This window comes from Euprymna scolopes, chromosome 6 (genome assembly GCF_053919585.1).
Source record: "Euprymna scolopes isolate OS-2025 chromosome 6, ASM5391958v1, whole genome shotgun sequence".
NCBI classification, from domain to species: Eukaryota; Metazoa; Mollusca; class Cephalopoda; order Sepiida; family Sepiolidae; genus Euprymna; species Euprymna scolopes.
The window spans coordinates 106,961,629-106,987,597 of record NC_136487.1 but is presented as its reverse complement, the minus strand read 5'-3'; the positions used below and the strand labels follow the sequence as shown (position 1 = coordinate 106,987,597).

The window sequence follows — 25,969 nt, the reverse complement described above, 5'->3', positions numbered from 1 at the left end:
TGACGGTTTCTTTGACCACCTGAACATGTTAGCGAGTCCACTGAAAAAAAAAAAAAAAAAAATTGTTAAAATGTATGACATATGCAAAATAAAACAAACCATAGAATAACACTCAGTAGGATGCATACCTCTACCATAGCACATCAGTCCCTTTTAATTTTCTCAATCCTTATTTACGAAAACTCCTCTAATCCAGTCAGGTCATGATAGCCATATAACTAGGATTTGTTTATTGAATTTGTACTTGCGGTATTGAGCATTTTTGACCGTTACAAATGTTACTTGCACCAAACTGTATGTACACTCCCAATATCAGGCTGATGGAGATTATCTTGAAAATCACGAGAAAGGATATACCAGGAAAAAGTTTGACATGGAACTCCTTGTGAATAAGACTAGAAAGAGAGAGAAATCTGTCAATTGATTACAGGACCGTATACTTCATTGCCAGATATTTTGCTGTTTAGAACTGAAAAATGTCCACAAAGATATAAGATCATTCTTCCAGGCACAAATGAACAGATGGTAACAGCAACCATCCTACTCGACATGGAAGGATAAATACAGACCCTAAACATTAACAGCGAGAACTATTCCAGGGAGACAACCTATTGCCGTTTCTTTTCTGCATCACTTAATATAAAAATTGCTTAAATGATACAATGCTGAATACAACCTTGATAGCGCCAGAAAGGAACAAAATAAAAAGTAAATATTTACTCTTTATCAACAAACACAAACTATGATGAATCTAAAAAATGATTAGTTTTCAAAGATAGAAACTAAAAACTTATGGAGGACATCTGCATGAAATTGGGCTGTACAATAAAAAAGGAGGAAAACTATCACAGCATCTAAGGTGAACAGGTGATTTATTGAAAAGCTTAGGTGAATGTCACTATTGAACATGGAAAAAAATGAAGATGAAAAACAACTACATGATACACTTTAAAAATCCATGAATTGAAACTGACACCAAATAAAATAACTGCCATCAACCAATTAGCAATGGCTGTTCAGATTGATTACACCACCTGTCTTAACATGAAAAGCAGAAACTACTGCCGCATCAACATCAATGTAAGGACTGGATATACTTTTACTATGAAGAGAAAATGGTTAAGGCCTCATAGAAATTAAACAGGCATACTGAACCTCAATAAAATAACAAGAATGTTAAATGATTATCATACTAAGTAGCTACCTAAACAAACCTTAACGACAAAGCACTTCAGTAGAGGCAGGCTAGAGAATACGGTTGAGGATAATGATAATCTAACAATAATCTTAACGAGTGCAAGAAATAGTACACAACAATTGAAAACAAGACAAAAAGGATGGAGACAGCATAAAAGAGCAAAATAGTACATGAAAGAATTGAACCCAAATTACATTGATAACAATGATTCACTGCGATAGCTCAAGTGTGGCAAACTCCAATTTGATGAGGAACACTTATGCTTATAAATGGAATCAAGAAAATAGTTGACCTAGAAAAACCAAATCTAATGAAAGATCATTTTCACAGATGGCCACTACACTAGCTCAAAAAAGTATATAAATATTCCCACTGAATGATTTACAGTGAGTGTAACTTGGCAGATCATAGTACACCTGAGAGCACGAGCTGCTAGCCATAGCATCAAATGAAGGGAGAATATTCCAAGACATAGGTGAGCAGATACAGAAAAGTCAAGCCCATCAAACCATTACACATTGTCAAATGGAATATTATCAATGTAAGTCTTGTATTAGTATAGTCTAACTACAATGGGGCGCAAAAAACTAGTTGTCAGCCAGGTTTAGTTTCAATGGGTAGTTATTCTACACAAGTCCTGGAGATGACGAATTCTCAATAGCTGTTTTGTACAGGTTCCGGATTTTATAATTTTGCAGCCAAACAGGAAAAGATCCTTCCATGTTGGCACGAAGAAAACGTTTGCAAGATTGCTAAAAAGGTTTAATTTTTATGGAGCAATTCTGGTTTCTGATTGATTGATAAGCAGAACATGAATTTGATTCATCAGTTCTTAGCAGCAGCGTTTTTAAATACAATCTTCCAATTTGAGGGACCATACCACCATTACAATTCAAAGCTATTGCAACACCTTATTTTATATATAATGGAGAAGTCCTTTTGGATTCTGTTCAAAAATATATTTTTATATTCAATTATACACAATAAAAACAGAAGTCATTTAGATCTTAAAATTTTGAGCATATAAAAAGCCATTTTTAATTTTGTTCAAATGTCAAAAAAAAAAAAAAAAAAAGTGTAGAAAAGAGAAATAAAAGAAATGTATTTTTTATTTTTACCTTAAAAAGGGTGGGCATTTAAAAAAGGAAGCTATTTCTTAATTTTGATTATGCAGTCTCATTCCAAAAACGCATACATATAAATAAATATAAATGTAATATGTATCCGTAAAAAAAAAAAAATTTTTTTTGTGTTAAAACATAGCAAAAAGAATAGAAAATTTTTGATAAATTAGAAAGAAACTAATGTGCATAAAATAAGTCATTTGTAATTTATGCACACCTTAAAATAAGCATGTAAAAAGTATTTGTAAAAAAAAAAAAAAAAAAAAAAAAATGTTTTCAAAACAGGATTTTTTGTTTCATTTTCTTTTAGTATTAGTTATGCATTAGTATGTTAAAGTGTTAATACGAACAAAATGGATGCAGTTTAACGTTTCCCAACAATTTTCAATACATAGGGTATGGCATAAAGGTTTACTTCATAAGATCTCTAGCTATGGTATAGCTGGAAATGTCTTCTCAATTATTAAATCATTTCTTTCTGATAGGTTCATAAGAGTAGTAGTTGAGGGGCAAAAATCAGAAGCTCACAGTATTAATGCCGGTGTCCCTTAGGGGTCCATCCTGGGCCCAACTCTTTTCCTGATCTACATTAATGATCTTCCAAATCACATCCTTACATCATTTGTAGACATTTATGCTGACGACACTACCATTTATGGTAGCACATCTAAGACAGTAAACGACCAAGTTCTCTCCAATTCTCTCTCCTCTGATCTTGAGCACGTAGTACAATGGGGAAAGGAGTGGCTGGTTACTTTTAATGCATCTAAAACCAAGCTTCTCTCTTTACATCATCAACATTCTGATCCACATCTGGCATCAATTGAAATGAATGGCTCTCGTCTTCAGGAGGCCTCAAGTTTTGACAAGCTTCTGGGCTTGACCTTTACTCCTGATCTTAAATGGAACACGTACATCAAATCTGTTGCCAAGGCCGCTGGAAAAATGGTGGGATCTTTCTATCGATCCGGTAAATATCTCATTGCTGATGCTATTCTCTATTTATATAAGAGCCAGGTACGTCCAAGGATGGAATATTGTTGCCACATCTGGGCAGGAGCTGCTAGAAAGGACTTGTCCTGCCTTGATAGAGTTCAAAATAGACTTTGTAGCCTCGTAGGAGATGTCCTTTTCTCTTCCTTGCAACCTCTATCTCACAGAAGAGATGTTGCGAGTTTGTCTCTGATGTATCGTTATTTTCATGGAAGGTGTTCAACTGAGCTTCAATCTATGGTCGCCCCTCGCCAAACTTTCACAAGAAACACTCGTCTAGCTGTACACACTATCAATAATTCCCCCCACTCTTTATGTGTGCCTAAACCTAAACGTAGATTCCATGAACAAAGCTTCTTTCTTAGAACTGCACGCCTGTGGAATTGTCTTCCGTTTTCCTGCTTTCCGGCTGACTACAATATGGTTGTGTTCAAGTCTAACGTAAATAAGTTCTTGATGAGCCGTTCTATATAAGTTATCAAATTTACCAAATTTTCATTACTAATGATTACTATATTTTCCAATGTCTACTGTACACTCTTTAACCCTTATCCTTGAGTATCCTTTGTAAAAAAAAAAAAAAAACATACCTGTGAAAAGTTATCTTAAGTCTAATGCCAACAAGTTTTGAGGCAAAACGCTTTAACTTTATTTTTGTTGCATATTTTGTGAATATATCGGAGATATTGTTCTGTTGATATGTAATTTACAATAATGAATTCCTTTTTCACTTCATTTCTGATGAAGTGATATTTAATATCTATATGCTTAGATCTTTGGTGAGTTACTGTTCTGTGCTAAAACTATGTTGGCTTGATTAGCACAATTACTACAGGGGTTTTATTTAATTCTGGTTCTAAAACCGTCTTGATATTTTTGAGGTAAAATGCTTCTTGTGCGGTATGTGTGAGTGCAATAAATTCTGCCTCACAGAGAGAGAGAGAGAGAGAGAGAGAGAGAGAGAGAGAGAGACAATCTGTTGCTTTTTAGATTTCCATGAAATAATAGGCCCATTTTCTGATAGTCTGAAACAATATCCAGATATACTTTCTCAATTTTTGTTTCCCCAATTTGAATCTAAAAATCATAATTTTCGGGGACTCGATTTTCTAAATACTAAGTTCTATTTCTTAGTTCCTTTTAAATAACGAATGTTTAGCTCTGGTTAAATCCTTCATTGGTTGATAGCAGAACACGAATTAATTTGATTCGTCAGCTCCTAACTGTGAGGGGCCATACCCCATTATGAGTCAAAAATATTGCAATAAAAATTTATTTAAAAAAAAAAGTCATCCCTGGAAAAAATAGACATCATACCGGTTGTGATAAGGGCAATTGGTTTAATTGAAAAAACATACTGAATTCACAATCCAGATAGCAGCCTAAAAAGAAATTTCGATCCCTAAAAGAGTGTTTGGATATAAATGAAGTCTGTAAGAGCTAACTAAAGTAACGTTTTCCTAAAATATAATGGATATTTTCATCAAAATCTGCATTATTCCACAAAAAATACAAATGTTGGAATCTATTTATTTTTAATATTAAAAGAAAAATAACAAAAATTATGGATCAACTGTTTTTTTTGGGGGGGCGGGGATGCTGTCAATGATTTGGTTTATCCAGTTTTCAGCATATCAGGCTTATTGTCAACAATTAAATGCATACAATTAGTTGAACAAATACCAACAGTATTTTACTGGGGATGAATTGTGGTTTCGTACCTTTCATGATATTTCTGCTTAACTAAATAGAACAGAACCAGTAGGATTTGAATTTGGCATCACAGATTTCATCGTTTATTCACAAGATCAATCATGAAGTTAAGCGAAAATGTGTGTGTGTGTGTGCACTTTTTGTGTATGTTCGGTAAAGGCTGGGGGGGGGGGGTCACTCCTTAAAACTTTTTATATACTGTCTAAATCATAATATCTACAAGTTACAAACGGGGGTTGAGTCTATCGTTAATTTGCCCAACTTTTACATGCTATTTTCGAGATTTTTTTTTTTTTGATCTCTGCATCTTTATTTCGCTTTTCAGTATAAAAAAGCGAAACTGAAAACGAATTTGTGTTCTTGTCCCTATGTGCCGAGACGTCCAGAAAGCAAATAAGGTTTGATCAATGCTGGGGAAAAAATCTGTCATATAAGACAATTGCTATTCATTTGGCGGGGGAAACAAAAAAAAATATGCAGAAACTGGCTTGCAGCGCCAAACTTAAGTCGCGTGATGTTTGACCTTATTAAATTCTCGCACCTGTCAATTTCACTTTATAAACGTTAAATTAAGACAGATTTCACTTCCTCTCCCCTCGTGGCTGAGCTGGTTAGGTGTCAGGATTTTTTCCCCTATCTTTTCCACCTTCGTGTCAAGGCTCCGAGTTCGAGCCTACCTTCCTACCAAAAATTATTTTCTTTTATACCTCCAAACACCCGGCCAACTTTTTTTCTTTTTTTTTTTAAACAGGGTTATTTTAATCTACCCCCCTCCCCGCCAAAAAAAAAAAAACACACACACATCCAAACACCCAGGCAACACCGGGCACCCCCGCTAGTCTATAAGAAAGGACTTCTTAGATGTGGGAGATTTCATTTTACCAACTTTCTGAGTCATTGTTATGAATACAAAATAAACAATTGTTTGGTATTTAGATGCTTTGCAAGCATGTTTAAGAATTTATATCAAAATTATCAGTTCAGCAGATTATGATATGTACATCAACAATCATTTTTTAATGCAGAAAATGCATCATTATAAACGAGCCTGAAAAAGGTTCAAGATCTCATCAGCTGAAACAAAACATTAGCGTTATATAGAAACAAAACATTAGCGTTATATAGAAACAAAACATTAGCGTTATATAGAAACAAAACATTAGCGTTATATAGAAACAAAACATTAGCGTTATATAGAAACAAAACATTAGCGTTATATAGAAACAAAACATTAGCGTTATATAGAAACAAAACATTAGCGTTATATAGAAACAAAACATTAGCGTTATATAGAAACAAAACATTAGCGTTATATAGAAACAAAACAATGTAAATAAAAACTGTTCATCTAAAAAAATTCAGACAAAAAAAAATAAATAAATAAACATAAAAGTAAAACTGAGAAAAAATATATAAATCAATAAAAAAGTTGTAAACTCGCGCTTCTATTTCCAAGCATAGGATGTGTAAGTTTCCACGATTTCACTAATATCAGTGTTTACAATGTCAATGTCGAAGTTTCCTGGTGTTAGAAGAAATAAGGATAGTCGGTAAAGTAGGTCAACACTTGCAATGTAATTGCATGATGAAAGACTGTCATATGGCAATGAAAACTTGAAGATAAAATCTGACTATCCGTTCACTCATGTATGGAGTATTGTTGTCACATTTGGGATGGTGCATCTGCTACTAGTTTCTCATTCCTGGACAAGGTTCAAAAAAGTCTCCAACCTGGTAGATCCTGTCATCTAAGTTGCAACCTCTGTCGACGAAATGTTGCATTCCTCTGCCTGTTTTACAAGTATTTTAAATGGTGAATGCTCCGATGAAGTACAAGCCTTTGTACCCCTTTGACATAAATACCTCCGACAAAACAGACAAGTTCCAGCCTTAATCGACATCCTTAGATGTAAGAAAGCCTTAGTTTCTTCCCTAGAACTGCTAGACTTTGGAATTCCATTCTAGGTTCCTGCTTTCCCAACTGTACTGATATGCAGAAGTTCAAGTGCAATGTGAACAGACATCTTGCTGCTCAACTCCCTACATAGTATCCCGGCAACTTATGTCCCTGATAGTAGCCCCTTACATCAAAGTGGCACTGTGCCCTGTTTGGGGTGAAAATGGAATAATAAAAAAAATCAAGACACTAAAATGCAATAGTACAAAGGTATGCTAATGAAAAGTTTGAAAAAATTTTGAAACTTATTTCAATTATGAGCAGGCAACAAACTTGCAAAGCGAAGAAATCTAGGTTGTAACAATAACTTTGTATCTTGATAGTGAACACTCACAAACTGAATACTGCAAAACAAACACAATCAACACCAGTATACCCACATATTAATGCTAGGAACCAATGTTAACTGAAATTGAGGGATTTGCATCCAACTTATAATGCTTTTTTCATTATTTTTTGACATTTTGTAATATTCAACTCTTTAGGTGAGGCTGAAGGATGTATGCCACATTTATTGAATTAATTGAAATAAGACTGCAGTGTTCCCTCGAGAGAGAGAGACAGCATTTCCTGACTGCCGGTTTGCAAATAACATGTTTGCAAATGAATGAACATACAGAAACTACAACTTTCAAACAAAACATTTTTCTTTCATTTCTTATAGGGGAATTCTGGACTCCTTTTCTACCTAGATTTTGCCAAGTCTGGTTTCTTAGTAAAACCCTTGGCAGCTTGGCATGCTGTTTCCTACCTGTTAGGGCAGATGAGCCCCGCTTGACCCCATCCATTTTTTAATCTCTCACATCCTGAATCCAAACGTCACACCCAGGTGCACTGCTTCAGTTGGCGGACTAAACTATGTGAAGAGGTGGTGTTTACACTGCACCACTAATCTAGGTAGAGTAACTGCTGCAAATAGTGAATGGCTAGAGGGCAGAGGAGATTAACGATTCAACGGCCAAGGGTAGGAGAGTAAATCTATTAAATCAGGAGTCGAGCCCTGAAGGCAGATCAGCGTGCTGTGCTCACTGACTCTGGCAACCAAACTGGTGCCAAATGTACTGCTCTGCTTTCCTTTGGAACACACTAGTGAGGTTGAGAGGTCTTGAGTACTGGGCAGATTAGGACCTCCATACACTTTGTACAGACTCGCGCCCTGGAGAGGTCACTTCATTGCCACTACTCCAGTGACATAAATAACACGGGAGAAGCAGTTACAAGTTATAAGTCTTGAGCGTACTGGCATAAGCTTGGATGCTACAGGTTGTCTCTGACGGTGAGAGGGAGCATCAAAATCCTGACTGCGTAACCCCCGGCCAATTAGATGCTGACCCACCATGGTCTGTTCGCTTCATTGTGTGACTGGAGCTAGGACAAAATCCGAAAAGCAGATCAGAAATTGTGCACCTGCCAAAACCAAACCTTTGAAACTTTCAAAGCTGCCAGCACTGAGACGGGCAACTTGGAACCTTAGGACCATTTGTCCTGGACTCGCAAATGATCTCCAGCAAATTAATGACACAAGAAAGCCATCATCAATCGTGAGCTAAAGAAGCTCAATATTGATATTGCAGCCCTGTAAAAGACAAGACTCACAGACAGTGGCAGCATCAGCGAATAGGATTACACTTTCTGGCAAGGCAAGGAACCAGATGAGCCACGCTTACAGTGTTGAACTGGCAGTGAAGTTGAACTTCCATCCAAAGACATGCTAAGAATCCTTCCCATGCACCACTGCAGCAAATCAGACCCAGTGGTAGAGAGCACCATAAAGGCAATTCCTGCTTCAGGTACTATACTTCCTCTGTGATTTCAGTGCCGGTATTGGAGATGACCATGAGTCCTGACCTCGTTGCATCAGTCATTTTGGCATCAGCAAGATGAATGAAAATGGACAGAAACTCCTCGAGTTGCATACATTCAATAACTTATGAATCACAAACATATTCTTCCAAACAAAGCCATTATCACAGAGTGTCCTGGTGACACCCCCAGTCCCATCACTGGTACCAACTGGATCTCATCATTCCCAAAATTTCATCCGGAATACTCGCAGCTTCCACAGTCCAGACTGTGATACTGACCACACAATAGTTGCAGCTAGTCTGTCTCAAACCTTAGAGAATCCACAACGCAAAGCAAAAAAGACAACCCCACATAAATATAACCTTCACCTCTTTTCCCAACACATTTTGCAGACCCACTGCAGCAAGGCTTAGAAGAATGTCCAACCAATATTGCTGGAAGAGAGATGCGGACACATTCATGAGGCCATCTACAACTCTGCTATGGATACTTTTGGCAAGTAAGAGAAGAAGAATCCTGATTGGTTTGAAGCAGGGATCACTGAGCTACAGCCAGCTACCTCAGCTAAACGCATTATGTCGCTTAGGTACAAAAGATACCGTTCTGAGAAGACATTCGCTGCACTCAGGAAGGCCAAAAGTGACACCCAGAAGACTGCCAGATGCTGCACCAACGAATACTGGCTAGACCTATGTAGCAGCATCCAACTTTCTGCCGACTGTTGAAACGTTCGTACGGGACTGAAGATGACCTTTGGCCCAAGTGTAGATTGCATCACTGAAGTCAGAATCAAGCAACATCACAAACCACAAAAAGCAAATGAAGAGATGGGCTGAGTACTATCAGCAGCTATACTCACATTAGAATATCATCACTAACACTGACATTAAAGGCATCCCACCTCTGTCATCCATGGAGGAGCTGGATAACCTCCACTCTCTTGATGAACTCACTGACGCCATTGACACCCTCACGAGCGAAAAACTCCAAGTGCTGATGGCATTCCACCTGAAATCATCAAGGCTGGCAAAAATACAGTTCTCTTTGATCATCTCTTATCAAGTTTTGCTCCAGTGCTGGGAGGAGGGTTCGGTTCCGCAAGACATGTGCGACACCAACATTCCAACGATCTACAAAAACAAAAGTGATTGCAGTGATTGTAATAATTACTGCAACATCTGCTCAGTGTTGTCGGAAAACTCTTTGCTCATGTAGCATTGAACAGACTTCAGTCATTTGCGGAAAGAGTTTACTCGGAGGTAAATGTGGCTTTAGAGCAGAATGGTCAACTATCGATATGGTATTTTCCTTACTACTATAGAAGTGCCGAGAGCAGAGGAAATCACTGTACCTCGCTTTCATTGATCTTATAAAAGCATTGACCTTGTTAACAGGAACGACCTCTTTGCGCTACTACAAAAAATAGGATGTCCTCCCAAGCTCCGTCTAGTTCAGTGGATCACTTTCGGAATCTTTCCTCATCCTCAGTGGTGTGAAACTTTTCTTGCCCCAACTTTTTGGCATATTTTTCTTCACTGCTACTATACACTTTTAATGAAACTAAAGTTGGCATCTATATTTGCATCAGACACATCTATGCACCACAACTAAAGTCCACATGAACCTCATCAGGGAAATGCTGTTTGTGGATGATGCAGCATTAGCTGTCTATTCTGAGGAAGCCCTTCAATGACTCATTGACTACTTTGCCCATGCTTGCAATGAGTTTGGTCTGACAATAAACCTCAAGTCAGTAACGTCCCCTGCATATTTACTGATGATCACACACTGGAGGTGGAGGAATGACTTCACCTATCTAGGCTCCACCATTTCCATTAATCATCTTACTGGACGCTGAGCTTAACACCCGCATCGGGAAAGCAGCAACAACTATGGCCTGCCTGAGCAAGAGAGTGTAGAAAAACTACATGCTGACCATGAACACCAAAATGAGGACATACCAAGCCTGCGTCCTCAGCATCTTGCTCTACTACAGTGAGACACAGATTGTCTCCACGCGTCAAGAGTGCAGACTAAGCGCCTTACACTTGTGCAATCTCAGAAAGATCTTAGGCATTACATTGCAAGACCGCATTCCAAACAAAGATGTTTTCTCAAGCATGTTTGCCTTCCTCTCCCAGAGATATCTGCAGTGGCTGGGGCACGTCGTTCACATGCAGGATGGCCGAATCCCCAAAGACATCCTGTATGGTGAACTCTCAGCCGGCAGCAGACCAACTGGTAGACCACTCCTCAGATTTAAGGATGTCTGCAAAAAGGACTTAAAATCCAACAATATCAACCCGGCTGACCTCGAATCCTCAACTGCAATCCGTGACTCCTGGAGGGTCAAAGTCAAGAAGTGTGTCTGGCTGAGCGAGGAGAGAAGAAATGAACAGTGGGAGGAGAAGAGAGACGGGTGGAAGAGGGCAGCAACAGCATCAGCAGAGTCTTCGGGAAGTGCAACAGAATGTGCCGCTCCTGCATCGGTCTGCTCAGTCACAGCAGGAGCTACCACCACCCTACATGACAACCTTTAGTCGCGATTCTCCAACATCTACAGAGATGGAAGGACACCAACATATATGTCTGCCTCTTTAAGAACTCCGTTCTTGTTGTTGAGCACTAAGTTGAAATTAAAGTCGGTCACTTAAGCTCACATGCCATAATCATAAGATCACTCTTGCTTGGCTTTGACATTTCCGCTTCATATAAATATTATTTCTCAGTTAACATTGGCCATGCAGTTTGTTCCTTGCTAATGGAGTCAGAGACGGCTTTGTGACTGGGTTCGAATGCAAAAGAGAAACAAAATCATGGGTGTGGGCAATGCTCCCTTGAAATCTATATTTAATCATTGCAATAATAGTATTTCTTTTCTGAGAGTTCTCTTGTTATCAGTAATGAATTTAAATTTTATATTGACAACACAAATTATGCCTTTTGTTTGATCAAGTGAAAAAGGTTTCTTTCTTTGGAAAAATGAATTGTGTTAACGCTAAAGTGGCCTAATTTACACTGAAGGTCGCAAAGATCTTAGTAAGAATGAGTGAGTGTAGATATTTGGGGAAAAATATCTACAGTATTTTCCTTTCTAGAGATGATCCTTAATTGAAATTGTGACAATTCAATGCACGAATGACATACTTTGTCATTTTTTTTATTTCCTGGTGTCATCAAATATGACGTTAATACTTTTTTGGTCTGTAATTATAGTAAAGTGCTTGCTAAGTAGGAAATCGTGCCACTTTTGTTGTAGAGCTTTGACAATGGTGGCTGCCTCTTTTTCTACTGCATGTTTAATTTCACTGAAATTCAATGGTCTGGAATAGAATGCAATCAGTTTTGTTGATTAAACTATGTAGTTGTTATTAGCATCGGTTTCTATTAAAAATTTATTTTCTCAGTCAAATTTATTTTCTTACAAGGATAGAATTTTTCAAATTGTTTTTTAATTTTTGAAAGGAGTTTAATGCTGAAGAAGATAATAGAAATTATTTATTGCAGTTTGGTTCTAATATTTTAATTAATATTAAAATTCTCAATAAATTTGTTGGAGTGTTCTCATTACAACAATCCATTTTGGTGATTTCAGATTTAGAAAAGCTGGCATCTCAACTAAGGTTTAAAACAATTGTGATCAGGCAACATTTGATCATTTCTGAGAGTGTGCCAAAGTAAAACTACGGTCGAGATTGAAACGATGCTTTTATTCCTATTAAGTATGACATTGTACTGTTTAGCTACCTCATAAAATCTCTGAAGATTATACTCCTTTTTTTTAAATTATTTTTTTGAGGTTTTCTACAGATGATGACATTATCTACATCTGTAAATGTATCTGATAATTTCTCAGTTGTAAACTATACTATTGTATACTAATTAGAATTAAGAGCAAGACAAAGTACACATATAGTGGAAAGGGGACAGCAAATTATTATTTGATGGCAAAGAATCATCTAACTCTACACCCATTTTAAATTATGGCAAAACATTTTCAGATTTTACAGAAAACTGTCAAAAAAAGGGAAAAGGTAGACAAGACAGGAAGAGAAAAACTGAAAAAGATAGTCAAGAAAGAACTAAAATCCAGCCAGGTAATAAAATAAAAAATGATTTGACAAAATTCAACTTTTTATAAAAAGCAGAGAACACACATTCATCTTGCACTTTAAGAAATATTAGCTTCTCTAAAAAAAAAAAAAAAAAAAAACAATTTTTTACTTTGGTTTATTTTCATTGGACAACGTTTTTTTTGCATAAAAAATGACACATTGTCTATTTACTCACATATTTTGTTTATAATTTTGTCAGCATCGCCTATTTATAAATTAGAACATTATTTATTATTCACAATCGATCAATGATTTATTGTCCTCAGATGTTTTCATTTAAATTGATCACATTAGAAAAAAAAAAAAAAAAAAAAAACATGTTGCAGGCGATACTCAGCAGCTCTTTTATACTTCCATACAAAACTTATTTTTTGAACATGCACCAGTTGGTTAAAGAAAATAAAATTTTAAAACTTTGTACCTTGACATTTTTGAAATACAAAAATTAATTTTTATTGTTTGTGTTAATAATTTCTTGAATAAACAATACCATACTTTATAAATCATTTTCTAAGAAAATCAAATTAAAAATTGATTTGTGTAAAAAAAAAAAAAAAAAAATTAAATAAAAATGCAAATTTTCATAACAAAAATTAAGAATCTGAGTTCAATCGTTCTATAGGGATAATCAGAATATCTTTCCTGTTTTTGTTCTTTGTCAAACTTGGTAACCTAATATTTGGGAATGTTTTCATCAAACTCTAGAACCGGGATGGAATTTCAAACTAAACTGTTTATTTAATACACATGGGTAGAATGTTCACAGGAACTGAGGGCATAACTTATAAAAGCATTGCTTTACAATCAATTTTAGGCTAATTTTCAAGCAAGTAATTTAAATTAAACTTTTCATTAAAAAAAAATTAAAGATTAAAAAAAAAAATAACCTTCCATAAAAGCACTAAATCAGAATTTCCCTATCATAAATAAAACACTAAAACATGACCATGTTATCAAAACTAATTTGAAATTTCAAAAAGCTACAAAAAGTATTAAATCAAAAGTAGAAGACATTTGATTAAAACTATTTGAAATTTCAAATTATACAATCAAACAAAACTAAAAAACAAAATTCACTTCATGAGTATTGACAGCATTGCTGATGTGCAATGAGAAGACCGTTTCTTATTTGTCTAATAAAAATGAAATTAGCTGAACGATATTGAATAAATAAATTTATTTTTGGATCAATCAGATTCCTAACTAATGCATTTTCCCCCCATTTTTGCCATAAAAATTCATACAAAAATTCCATATTAAAATTCCCACTCAATAACTAATTGAAATCTTTGATAAAGTTTTGGTTTTTTATTGGATATTGAGCAAAATATTTCCTATAAATTGCAAAATTTAGACTTAAACAGTAAACGTTTTGTATGGATAACCGACATCCTTCAATGTTAAATTTCTATTGCAGTTACCCAAATTATCTGGTGTGAAAGGAGTTTCAGCATTACCCCACTCCCTCTCCAATAACTTTATTAACATTACAACGCTAAAATAAAATACAGGAAAAATAGTCATTTTCATAAATAAGTCCAAAAAGAAACTATGAAAAAAGCAGAACATAAATTCATAATTTTTAGTCAACGAAAGAAAAATAAAATGAAAAAGGTTCCATGTGTGATTCAAAATTCTGACTACTTTCAATTGATTTGCAATGAACAGTTTATGTCCTCTAAATGACGATTATCCACTATTTATGATTCACTCCTGTCATTGACAAAACACTGCTGAACAGCTTTCATTAGCATGCACTCCTGCTACAAATAACATGAATATAAATAATGAGGCATTCTTTTTTTACACAGAAAAAATATCTGTCACAAAAAAACAAAAACATTTTTCTATCATTTAGCATGAAATATTTCATGTTTTTCATGAATTATTAAGCAAAATGGTGTTAAAAGAAGAAATCATGTTAAAAAAGTAAAATTGTGGTTATTATTCATTTGCACATTCATTTTTGGTTAATATAGTCGAATGATAAAATCCCATAAATGCCATGACAAATGTTTACTGGAAATAAGTCATGGAAATGGATTTCAAAACCATAAAAAAATTGTTTTATTTAAAGGAAGACTTATTGGTTTGGTGATGATGCTCATTAAAGAAATAGATAAATTTCAACATGAATCATTCTATTTAAAGAGCATTTATTTATGTAGGAGCTGGTGATGGCCTGGATTATAACTTCTCTGGCTCACATCAATAGCATCTTTATAAAAAATCAGCAGGGCAACATTTAAATAGGATATCTTTCAAAAGATAGCAGTCATGGGAGAGTGTGACAGCAACATTAACAAAAAACAAGGAAACTATAACAGCACTCAGTAAACCACATATCTCTACAACAGCTTAAAAAATGTTCTTTAAAAAGTTTTGTCACCTGGACACTGTAAAGGAAGCAAAATTATTGCAGACTTACAAGACCCATAATCTGGCATGGCCTGTGGGTGAGGTGGGGGTTTACAAAAGAGTGATTTGATAAAAAAAATATTTTCCTCCCTGCCAGAAATAAGGCTCTTAAAAATTAGTTTAACCGCAAATAGGTCACAAATGGATATGTAAAAAAAAATGTGTCAGCTTTGTTGCTGTTAACCTGAACCTACCAAAAAACTAATGAAAAAAAAGACAATAAATTCACAAAAATCCAAAATGTTCCTTGGTGATTTTTTATTTTGTTTCTTGAAAAACATTAAGTATCCTAAACAACACTAAGTTTGTGTGGCAAAAGAAACAATGTTGAATAAAATAAAAGTCCCTCCTCCTTTCACCAGGAAAGAAAGTTAATAAATTTATATAGATATATATTAAGATAGTGTGTTTGTTATTTATTATGTGAGTCATACTTACATCCGAGTGACTGGTATTTAATTGTTATGGATTTCCATTTCTTGTTAATAAATAATTTTACCAAGAATTCTTCATGTTTTGGTTTCGATTATAGCTGATGCAACCAAGTCATATGGATATTTTTTTTTAATTTTTAAAATCGCAACTTTATAATATAAATCGATAGAATATTAACTATCAAAAATTATATCATATTTAAGTGTACTTTACATCCCTGCTAACTTAGATAAATATTTTTGCAGTTTTAACAAAAGAGCTACAATAATATCAGAGCGTCTCCATTCAAACGGAACATCTACAGAATGCCAACATCAACATATTACATATGAATGAGTCTCCTGTGGAATTTCCAGATTCTGCTAGTTAAATATTATTAATTTTAATAGTTAAATATTAATAATTTTAATAGTTAAATATTATTTAGTTAAATATTATTAATTTTAATAGTTAAATATTATTTAGTTAAATATTAATAATTTTAATAGTTAAATATTATTTAGTTAAATATTAATAATTTTAATAGTTAAATATTATTTAGTTAAATATTAATAATTTTAATAGTTAAATATTATTTAGTTAAATATTATTAATTTTAATGCAAATAGGTCATAAATAAAAGTAACTCCTAATGTTCAAACATTCCCGTTTTCTTAGAAATGGAACGCTTATTTTGTTTTGGAAGCCTGTATAATATGTAGAAGATAGTAAAGAGTTTAAATGAAATAATTTAGGCTTTTTACAAGAATTTACATATTAAGAACCCAATGAGTTCTGTAGGAGAAACAGATAGGTCAGAATAAATGTAATATTATTTAGAAGAAATCTAAGCACATATTCATAAAACATGCACCATTGTAAGTAGTTAACAGAAGTGTTTAGCATATTAAGCTTGGTGCAAAGTTTATAATTGCCAACGTTAAGGAAAAAATTACTACTTTATATGTAAGATGAGGAGTCCCAGTTAAATCATCCCACTTAACAAACCTTTTCTTTTAGGCAATTACATACATATATGTCTTTTGTCAGAGTTTGTGTCTTTGGTGAAGTATTTTGGTGAGTTTTTTCTTTTTTTCTTTGTTTGGATCTGGATGCTGATCTAGGTCTTGCTTGGGACGGTGTTTTTTTGACTTGTTCATTTTTCCATCTTAATTACTTGTGTTGGTCTTTTTATCCATGTTTTTGGTTTACATTTTTTCTAGTATTTGGAATCTATTTTGAATGTCTATTGTTTGGTTTCCTTCTTTTCTCAAGCGTTCTTTATTTGCTATTTTATCATTACTTATATTTTTATTAGTTTCTGGTGATTGTTTTCTTGTTTTTTTGTGGTATTCTTTTTGATGTTTCTGTTGTAGATGAAATCTTACTTTGTTTGGGTTTGTTATTTCTATTGTTTTGTTATCCAGATTTAAATATTTTTCTTTAAGGCTATTTTGAAATTCTGGCCATTCTTTAATGTAATTAGTTTGTTTATCAGTTCCTTATATTGATCATATATTTCATTATGTTGGTATGGTTTAGTTATCTCTTTTGTTGTCTCAGCATATGTGTTGTCTTTCAAATATGTATCAACTATTTTTTTAGCTTCTGGGAATGTTATGTTTTTTTGTACTTTACTTCCATTATTTCTTTTTCTTTTTCATATGCTTTACAAATTTTAGAGAAGATCGAGTGATTTTCTCTGCAGTTAACGCATTTCACCTCATTTATGCATTCTTCTTCGGTGTCGTCTGTTGCTGCATTTTCCACATATTCTTTTTCCTTTAAACTTCTTTATGATGTCCATATTTTTGGCAGTTGAAACACCTTAATGGATCTGGAATGTATTGATTTACTTTTACATTTAAGTAATTTTGATTTCTTTGAGTATTGTTACTGCGTTGAAAGTTAATATATATATATGTATTAGTTATTATTTTATTAAGTCTTTATGTTGATATGAGTGTTGCTGACCACTCCTTGTTTTTTTAAATTCGGTTTTTACTTCCTCCTCTGTTGCTAATGATAGCTCATGACTTCGAATCACTCCTTTTGAAGCATTTAGTCTTCCCCACTGTACTCACTCGAGATCAGAGGAGAGAGAATCAGAGAGAACTTTGTCATTTACAGCCTTTGATGTGTTGCCATAGATGGTCGTGTCATCAGCATAGATGTCAACGAATGATTTAAGTATGTGTTTTGGGAGATCATTGATGTAGATCAGGAAGAGAGTTGAGCCCAGGATTGACCCCTGAGGGACTCCAGCATTAATACGGTGGGCCTCTGATTTTTGTCCATCAACCACTACTCTTATGAGCTATCAGAGAGAAATGATTTAATGATTGAGAAAACATTTCCAGTTATACCGTAGCTGGAAATCTTGTGAAGTAGGCCTTTATGACATACCTTATCGAAGGCCTTTGATATGTCAAGAGCAATTGCCCTAGAAAGGAAGCCTTTGTCGAGAGATTCGCTAATCTTATGAGAAAACTATATTGCGTGTCACCAAGAAGGTTATTTCTGCTGAGGTGGTTGACGACTACTCTATTTAATATGGATTCCAGCAACTTACTCATGACACACAGGAGACTTATTGGTCTGTACCGAGAGGGAGATGACTTATCACCGGAGTTCTTAAATACAGGGCATACTGATGAGGTTTTCCAGGGTGTTGGAAAGCACTTCTCCTTAAGGCAACACTTAAACAGTTTTGTAAGTATGGGGGCAAGTTCTGGTTGAAGCTTTTTTAACACTATAATTGGAAGGCTGTCAGGGCCAGTTACTTTACTGGAATCAAGGTTCTTTATTAGCTTAGCGACCTCATGCACGGATATTTGTATGTTACCTAGCGTGTTCTGTGTTATAGGATGAAATATGGGGAGTTGATGGCCTTTGTCACATAAGGTAGAATTAGCTGCAAAGTTCTTGGCAAATAGTTTGGCCTTGTCTGATGCTGATGAGATGACCTCTGGTCCATTGATAATGGTTGGGATAGAACGCACGCTTCTGTTCAGGATCCTATTTGTTATTTGCCAAAACTGGTGGGAACCAAGCCGCTGATCAGCTACCTTGGATTTAACAGACTGGGCATATAGCTCTCTTGCATTTTTTATTACTCTTTTACAGTGGTTGCTGGCATTCCTGAAAGCAGCTTTAGTCTCAGTGCATCTATTACGTTGGTAGCTATGGAAAAAGTGATTTCCGTGTGCGATGGCAGCAGCACATTCTGGGAAGAACCATGGCTGGCTGTTAGGTTTTTGTTGGAATTTTTTGGATGGTATAAATCGGTCTATGCCTACAATTAACCATTCGGTCAGGTCTGATACTATAAAGGACAGATCCTTTTTAAACATGGAATGCAAAGGTAGATCAGATATGAATGTACGGAAGCCATCCCAGTCAGCCATTTCTATTAGAAAAGGTGATAAGTCTCCAATCTTTTTCTTTTCTATTAACTCAATAACTAAGAATCTTGGGAAGTTTCCTTTGCATATAGATGGTATGGTTTTCCTAGTTTTGGATCTTTTTTCATCATCTGAGCTGAAGAGATTAGAGTCACTATAATAGTTTCTTTTAAAGGTTTTGAGGGGAAGCATTTGTTTTTTCAACCGTGTATTTTGGGGTTTATCTTTCATCAACCATGCTCTCTACCCACCTCGGAGTCCAAAATTGGGGCATAGTAAGAGGGAAATCCATTCGCCTTGACCATGTCGGGGCTATGTGAAGGATATACTCTTTTGATAAGGAGTTCTTAAATACTTTCTATTTTGTGTTCATTATATCCTCAAAAATACATATGTTCAGATGAAGTGTTGAGTTCTGGTCCTTCCAATTGATTGACTTGCCACCACCTAGCATTTACTTAATTGGCCTATTTTTGGTAGCGAGGAAAAAAGAGGAGTTTTGTTCTTTGTTATTATAGTTAGCATTTTGAGTGTAAGTGCTAGGGCTTGGCAAAACTGGCCGATTGGTCAAATTGGGTCCCTTCGACTGCCTATCTAGCCAAAGTAAAAGCCGAAGTGATGATCACCAGGATTACATTCTAAAGCATTACAGATAGCAACCCACAGCTAACTGGTTGCCGCATTAATGGCTTTTTATCCTCAGCAGGGGGGCAGTTCGCTTATTCTGATGCCAAAGGGCAAAAAAGTGTAAAGGTTTTATATTTCAAGTTGTTTATATTTTCCTATATTTATTCATGGGTTCCGGTTTATTGATTTTGTAGAGTGAGGAACAGACAAAGGTAAAGATTATAAGTGGATTTTGTTTTTTTTTATTCCCGGGCCCCACAAAGGGAAAGGGTTTATCATATTTTTGGTTGGTGTGTTTCAAGTTGTGAAGCTAGTAAGGAAGTGGGCGTGGAAAAAAAAAAAAGGAGCGAAGGGAGGGAGATTGTTTTTGTTTTGGGCTTTGCAGAATATGATTTAGTTTTTTTTTTGTTTTTGTTTTTTTACACAGTGATCACCACTTATCAAGTACATCAGAAGAGGAGGATAAAGACATTTTTTTTTTTTTTTTTTTACACAGTGATCACCACTTATCAAGGCCCGGAAGCCACTCAGGGATAAGGGTTATTGCAAGTACATTACGTTAGTGTGGAGATTTGATGAAGTGTTTACTTAAGGGGGCGGTTCATTAGGAATTTGTTAACATTGGACTTGAACACATCCAAGTTGTAGTCTGGTGGGAAGCAGGCAGACGGAACAGAGTTCCACAGGCGTGCAGTTCTAAGAAAGAAGCTTTGTTCATAGAATCCACGTTTTGATTTAGGCACAGATAAAGAGTGGGGGAAATTTTTCACAGTGGATTCGGCTAGACGGGTGTTTTTCGTGAAAGATTGGCGAGGGGGGACCAGAGATTGGAGTTCAGACGAGTTGTGCAAAGAGTTAACAAAAACAAAAAAGGTGTTAATGTAGGTGCATTTGAGTCAGGATGCCATCTTCCGACAGCCTGATCTGGTGCGATCCTCAATGAAAAAGGTAAAAGTCAAGATGAACCTGGAAAACAACACTGCAATAATCCTGAGAAAAGAGATAGCACTAAACCTCAAATCATCAGCGCATTATAATATCCCTATTACGAGACTGTCCAAGCACATGGAGTGAATTCAGTTAAGCTCAAAGAACTGAATATTTCTGACAGAAAATCAATCCTAGTGAACCTCCATCGTCAATTTACTCACCCCTCTCTCCCAAAAAATAACTAATGGCAAATGTTAAAAGATGCTATAGCATGAAAGGAAGAATACAAACATATCTTTGGGGGAAATAACTTCCAAGTGTCAATTATGCCAGATGTATGCAAAAACATCCTCTAGATCAGTGGTGTCAATGGATCGCAAACAGTACAAAGGTCATTGGATCCTTCACGATTCACATGTGCACTATATAAGTGTATATTGATAAAAAAGAAACAAGTTGTATCATTAATGCCCTGCTAAAAAATTAGACTGGAGTATTTGGTATTATGGAATTGATGACTGACAATGGTGGGGAATTCAGCTCGGGTAAATATGTGAATAGGTGGATTTGTATTTGATTACCTCACTTGGAATTTTACGTTGAATAATAGTAAAAGTTCATGGCCGTCTTTCTACTGAGCTGTAAGAATAGCTCGTTCAGTCAGTTAAGTGGAATTCATCTAGTTAATTTGAATATCTGAAAAAAAAAAAAACCTTTTTAACCAACTCTTCTTTTGATGTAATAAAATTACAGAAGTTAAGAATCAAAGAATTTCACCCTTAACTCAGATCAGCCAGCACTTTTCCATACCCAATTTCCCACAAGTGATGCAAAAATTTCTGTGCGCATCGAGCAGTCTGCAACTGGAGACGCATATTTTGAGTTAAGTTTAATGTCTTCACATGGCACCAAAAAGTAGAGTATTTCAGACAAGCATTTATTTCATCTGCTGGTGTTGATTGACATCAACATTTGCCTGAAATCTCCTGCAAGCAATATTATTGCATTCCCAAATGGTCTAACATTACCATGCAAATATTGCAAGGATCGACCAAGAGCCTCAAGTGATTTTTTGTGTGCCATTGTGTATTCATCCCAAAGTTTGCATTTTTGCAATATTTTTCCCCCATACTTGATGTTTTGGAGATGTTGAACATGAGATTATTGAAAAATTGAATGTTTAATAGTAGTTTCAAAGAATAAGTAGTTCTTCTACTTAGTAGCAAGGTCACAGCAAGGGCTAAGACTATGTCATTTTGTCACCCAATGGCTGCTAAAAATCAATTTATTTAGAAAGGTTTTATCAATTACTCCTGGTGCCGTTCAAGGTAGCAGTAATTTCTAAATAACTTCTAATCTCACAGTATGTAAATTAGGTGACTAAAATAGGATTTATCCATGTTTTGACAATGTTTTAGTCACTGTAATTAATTTAGGAGACTAAAATAGGATGAGGGATTAGACATGTACAGAGAGAGGAAGATATATAGATAGAAAAGAGAAAATGAGAGGGAAATAGAGAGAGAGAAGCTAGAGAGAGATAGAGGGACTGAGAGATATACAGAGAGAGGGAAGCGTTAGAAACAGAGAGAGCAAGACAGAGGAAAGGAGAGAAGGAGAGAGAGAGAGAGGGAGTTAGAGAAAGGGGCTAAAAGAGAGATGGAGAGGGTGATATAGAGAGAAAGAGAGGGAGAGATAGAGAGAGACATTAAGAGAGGAAGACAGAGAGGGGGAGAGAAACAGGGTGAACTACACTTCACCGTTTTTTTTTTTCGTTGATCAGTAGAGGAGAAATCCTTCGAGACTGAGGAAAATTTTATTTTTGTTACTATCCAAAGTATCCTTTTTTTCAGGAGCTAGATTTTCCACACATTAGAAACCGCCCGGATTATATGTACTTTCACCTAACAATTTAATAAATAAGAAGATATTTGTAAAACTTGAATTTAACGCGAAAATACAATTTTTAAAAATAGCACGGTACCATAAGTGCATAAGCGCCACTTTATTTTAAATATTTATTTTCCAAAGGAATGCCTGAATAAATTCACAATGAATTAAATTTTGACCGGTGCGTGACGTCAACAGCCGGGTAAAGCTGAGTGTTGCCGATGTAATAATAAAGCTATGTGAAAGAAATTATGAAGTAAAATTTTAAATGTAGAAACAAAACAGCAACAGAAAAAAAAAACAAAAAGAAACAAAAAACTACCGTTCAATTGTATTTCTTATATGTTTGCAGAAAATCTCAAATTTCTTTTGTCAAAAAAAAAATTTTTTAAGCAATTTTTGTAATAAATAATAGCAACATAGCTAATTTTACGACTCGCCCCAGTGTATTATAAACACCCCAACATCCCCATCTTAAAAACGGCTTTTAGAATAACTCCCCATGTTAAGAACGACTTTCGAGGTTGGGGGGGGGGGGTGTTTAATCCGAAAGCCATTTTTAACATGAGGAGGTTAGGGTGTTTAAAAATTAACCAGCAACTGTTTTGTTGAAGTATTTTTTTTTTATAGTTTAAAAAGAAAGTGAAACAAACTTTTTTGTGCATGTTTTTTTTTTTTTTTTGCAAGTATTTAAACAACAAACAAAACTGGTGTATATATATTGCCGAATCCCGGCAAGTAGTTTTTTTTATTATTAATATTTTGTTATGCCAGAGAGGAACATGTAAAGAAAATGCAGGAAGGAAAAAAAAACCCAATTAATGCAATTTTTTCTATAAAAAAAAAAAAAAAACAGGATTAATGGTATACATATCGATATGAAATGTCACTGAATAATCGGAATAATGAAAGTAGATTCAATAGAAACCGGAAGTATTTCCAGTATATAGCCTCGGCTGAAATCGGAATTAAAAGTAATGATATCGAAAAAAGATTTTTTTAATATGGTAATATTTTTTACTTTTTAACATTCAAAAACGTAGTTGGGTTAGATACAATCACTGTTGCAAAATATAATGAAAAACAGACTTGTAGTTTTCCACTTTAGTTAAGTTGAACAAACTAGATGTTTCATTTTATATACATGCACAGTAAAACTCCTTTAATTTGGACTTCTTCTAAACCTGGACTTTCTCTAAACTTGAACTGTCTCATCATTGAAATTGTATTAGCATATTTTATGCGGAGTTGCAGTAAAACTGTTTACATGGTTTAGTCAGATATTGCGCAGAAATGTTAATATTGGTACTATGTAATTAATGTAGATTATTAGCTATTGATAATTAATTTACACTAACTGTAAATTTCTTTTTCAGATTGCTATATTTAAAATAGTGTAAAACAACCCATCACAATGGCTTGCAACTCTAAAAGAAAACAAGTGACACTGACTTTACTTGAAAAACGTAAAATTATAGAAAAATTAGACGCTGGAGTTGAAAATAGCGTTATATTGAGAGATTATGAGATTGGAAGAAGCATACTTTTTTACATCAAAAAGAAAAAGGAGGAAATATTGAAGGCTGCTCCTTTCTCTCCAAATAAAAGACATGCGAAAAGAAGGACTCTTGGCAGATCAAAGGAAGTTGAATTCGATCGAATTTTGCATGAGTAGTTTGTAGCAAAACGGAATGAAGTTGTAGCAACATCTGGGCCCATGTTAATTGCTAAAGCAAAATCTCTTAAGGAAGAGCTGAATATCGCAGAAGATATGAAATTCAGTGAAGCCTGGCTTAGGGGCTTTAAGAGTAGACATGGTATAAGACAATTAACAATGTCAGGTGAACAACGGTTTGCTGATAACACACGCAGCATCAAATTATTGTGACAAATTCAAGACGATAATTGCCGATTATGGTTTGACACCAGAGGAGGTTTACAACGTTGATGAAAGTAGTGTAAATTGGAAGTGCTTACCTACAAAAACATTAGCCGGATCCGAGGAGCAGAAAATAAAAGGATTCAAATTAAATAAAGAATGGCTAACAATGATGGTATGCGCTAATGCTTCTGGAACTCTTAAACTTAAGCTTCTTATCATTGGCAAATCAAAGTGTCCCCGAGCATTGAACGGAGTTTCACCTTTGCCAGTATCCTATTATTCTTCACGAAATGGATGGATGAATCAACAGTTGTTTAAAAAATGGTTTTGCAAGAATTTGTGCCAGTTGTCCAGAGGCGTTTTCTTGAATTAGGTAAACCTGATTCAAAGTGCTTGTTTCTGTTAGACAATTGTAGAGCACATCCTCCTGAGTTAGAACTAGTGTCATCGTGCGGGAATATTTTTGTGTGCTACTTACCACCTAATGTGAACTTCTCATCCAACTTATGGATCAAGGGATTATTTGGAACTAAAAATGTTTCTACAGAAATGATTTCATGATGAATATGATAAATAGTACCGTGAGTATAAGTAATTTTCAGCACTATTTTACTATCAAAGATGCCATATTTTCTCTCGCAAGTGCATGGAATCAAGTTCGAGCAAGCACATTAACAAAAGCATGGGGTAAATTATGCCCAGCGCCAAAGGCTTCTGAACTAAAAGAATCAGAGAATACATCTGGTCTAGAAAAAAATTCTTGAAACCAAACGGTTACCGACCAACCACGCTGTTCTTAAATCACTTAATGCAAATGATGTTGAAATGTGAGTGCAACAAGATGAGGAAACTACTGATCAATATCCTGAAGGCAGTAATGGTGATAAAAATAGCGATAGCTTCTATTCTCTTGACCCTAATGTAAATAACCAAGAACACTCTGATGAAGCAATATCATCAGATGATGCAGAAAAGTCTATGGAGACGGTTATAAAATTTCTAGAAAAAAGTCCTTACTTTAGTGACAACTATGTTTTGGAAGCAATGTCACTCCGAAGAGATATAATCATAAAGAAGCTACAGAATCAACAAATTGTAGATTTTCGTGATTGCTTACGGAATACAATGGCAGCACCAGAGAGCTCAATCGATGAAAATAGAAATAGCAATGAGACTCATTCAATGAATAACTAAAAAAACTGTATTTTAAATAAATATATGATTTCTGTAGATGATAACTTAGGTAATAAATACCTAACAAGTAAGAGTAGATTTAATTTATTTTCAATGTTTTTGTTCCTGGTAATAATATTTAACAATTCTTACTTGCAATATATCGTAAACTCAACTTAATATATACTTGAAGTATGATATAGCAATGAATTTCATTTACTATTTCTTAATTCTTAGAAAATTAAAATTAACTGCAGCACATTTTTTTTATCATGAAACTTGAACAGCATCCTCTAATTTGAACGAAGCGAATGCTCAAATTATA

At 34.8% G+C, this 25,969-nt stretch overlaps 1 protein-coding gene and 1 long non-coding RNA gene across 10 annotated transcripts in view; one reads left to right on the top strand and one right to left on the bottom strand.

The window, feature by feature from the left end:
• The window catches only part of LOC145277840 (serine/threonine-protein kinase PAK 2-like), a 299,605-nt gene that overhangs the window by 62,866 nt on the left and 210,770 nt on the right, over positions 1–25,969 (bottom strand). For 7 of the 8 annotated variants that reach the window (XM_080129778.1, XM_080129780.1, XM_080129779.1 and 4 more), the window contains one exon: positions 1–40. This exon is cut by the window's left edge and continues 140 nt beyond it. In XM_080129778.1, coding sequence (XP_079985904.1) covers positions 1–40 — 40 coding nt within the window. Of the gene's footprint in view, positions 41–21,280; positions 21,380–25,969 lie in introns of those variants that run through there. The other variant, XM_080129781.1, reaches the window with a different exon arrangement.
• The window catches only part of LOC145277842 (uncharacterized), a 311,077-nt gene that overhangs the window by 284,393 nt on the left and 715 nt on the right, over positions 1–25,969 (top strand). The gene's annotated exons all lie outside the window — the stretch shown is intronic.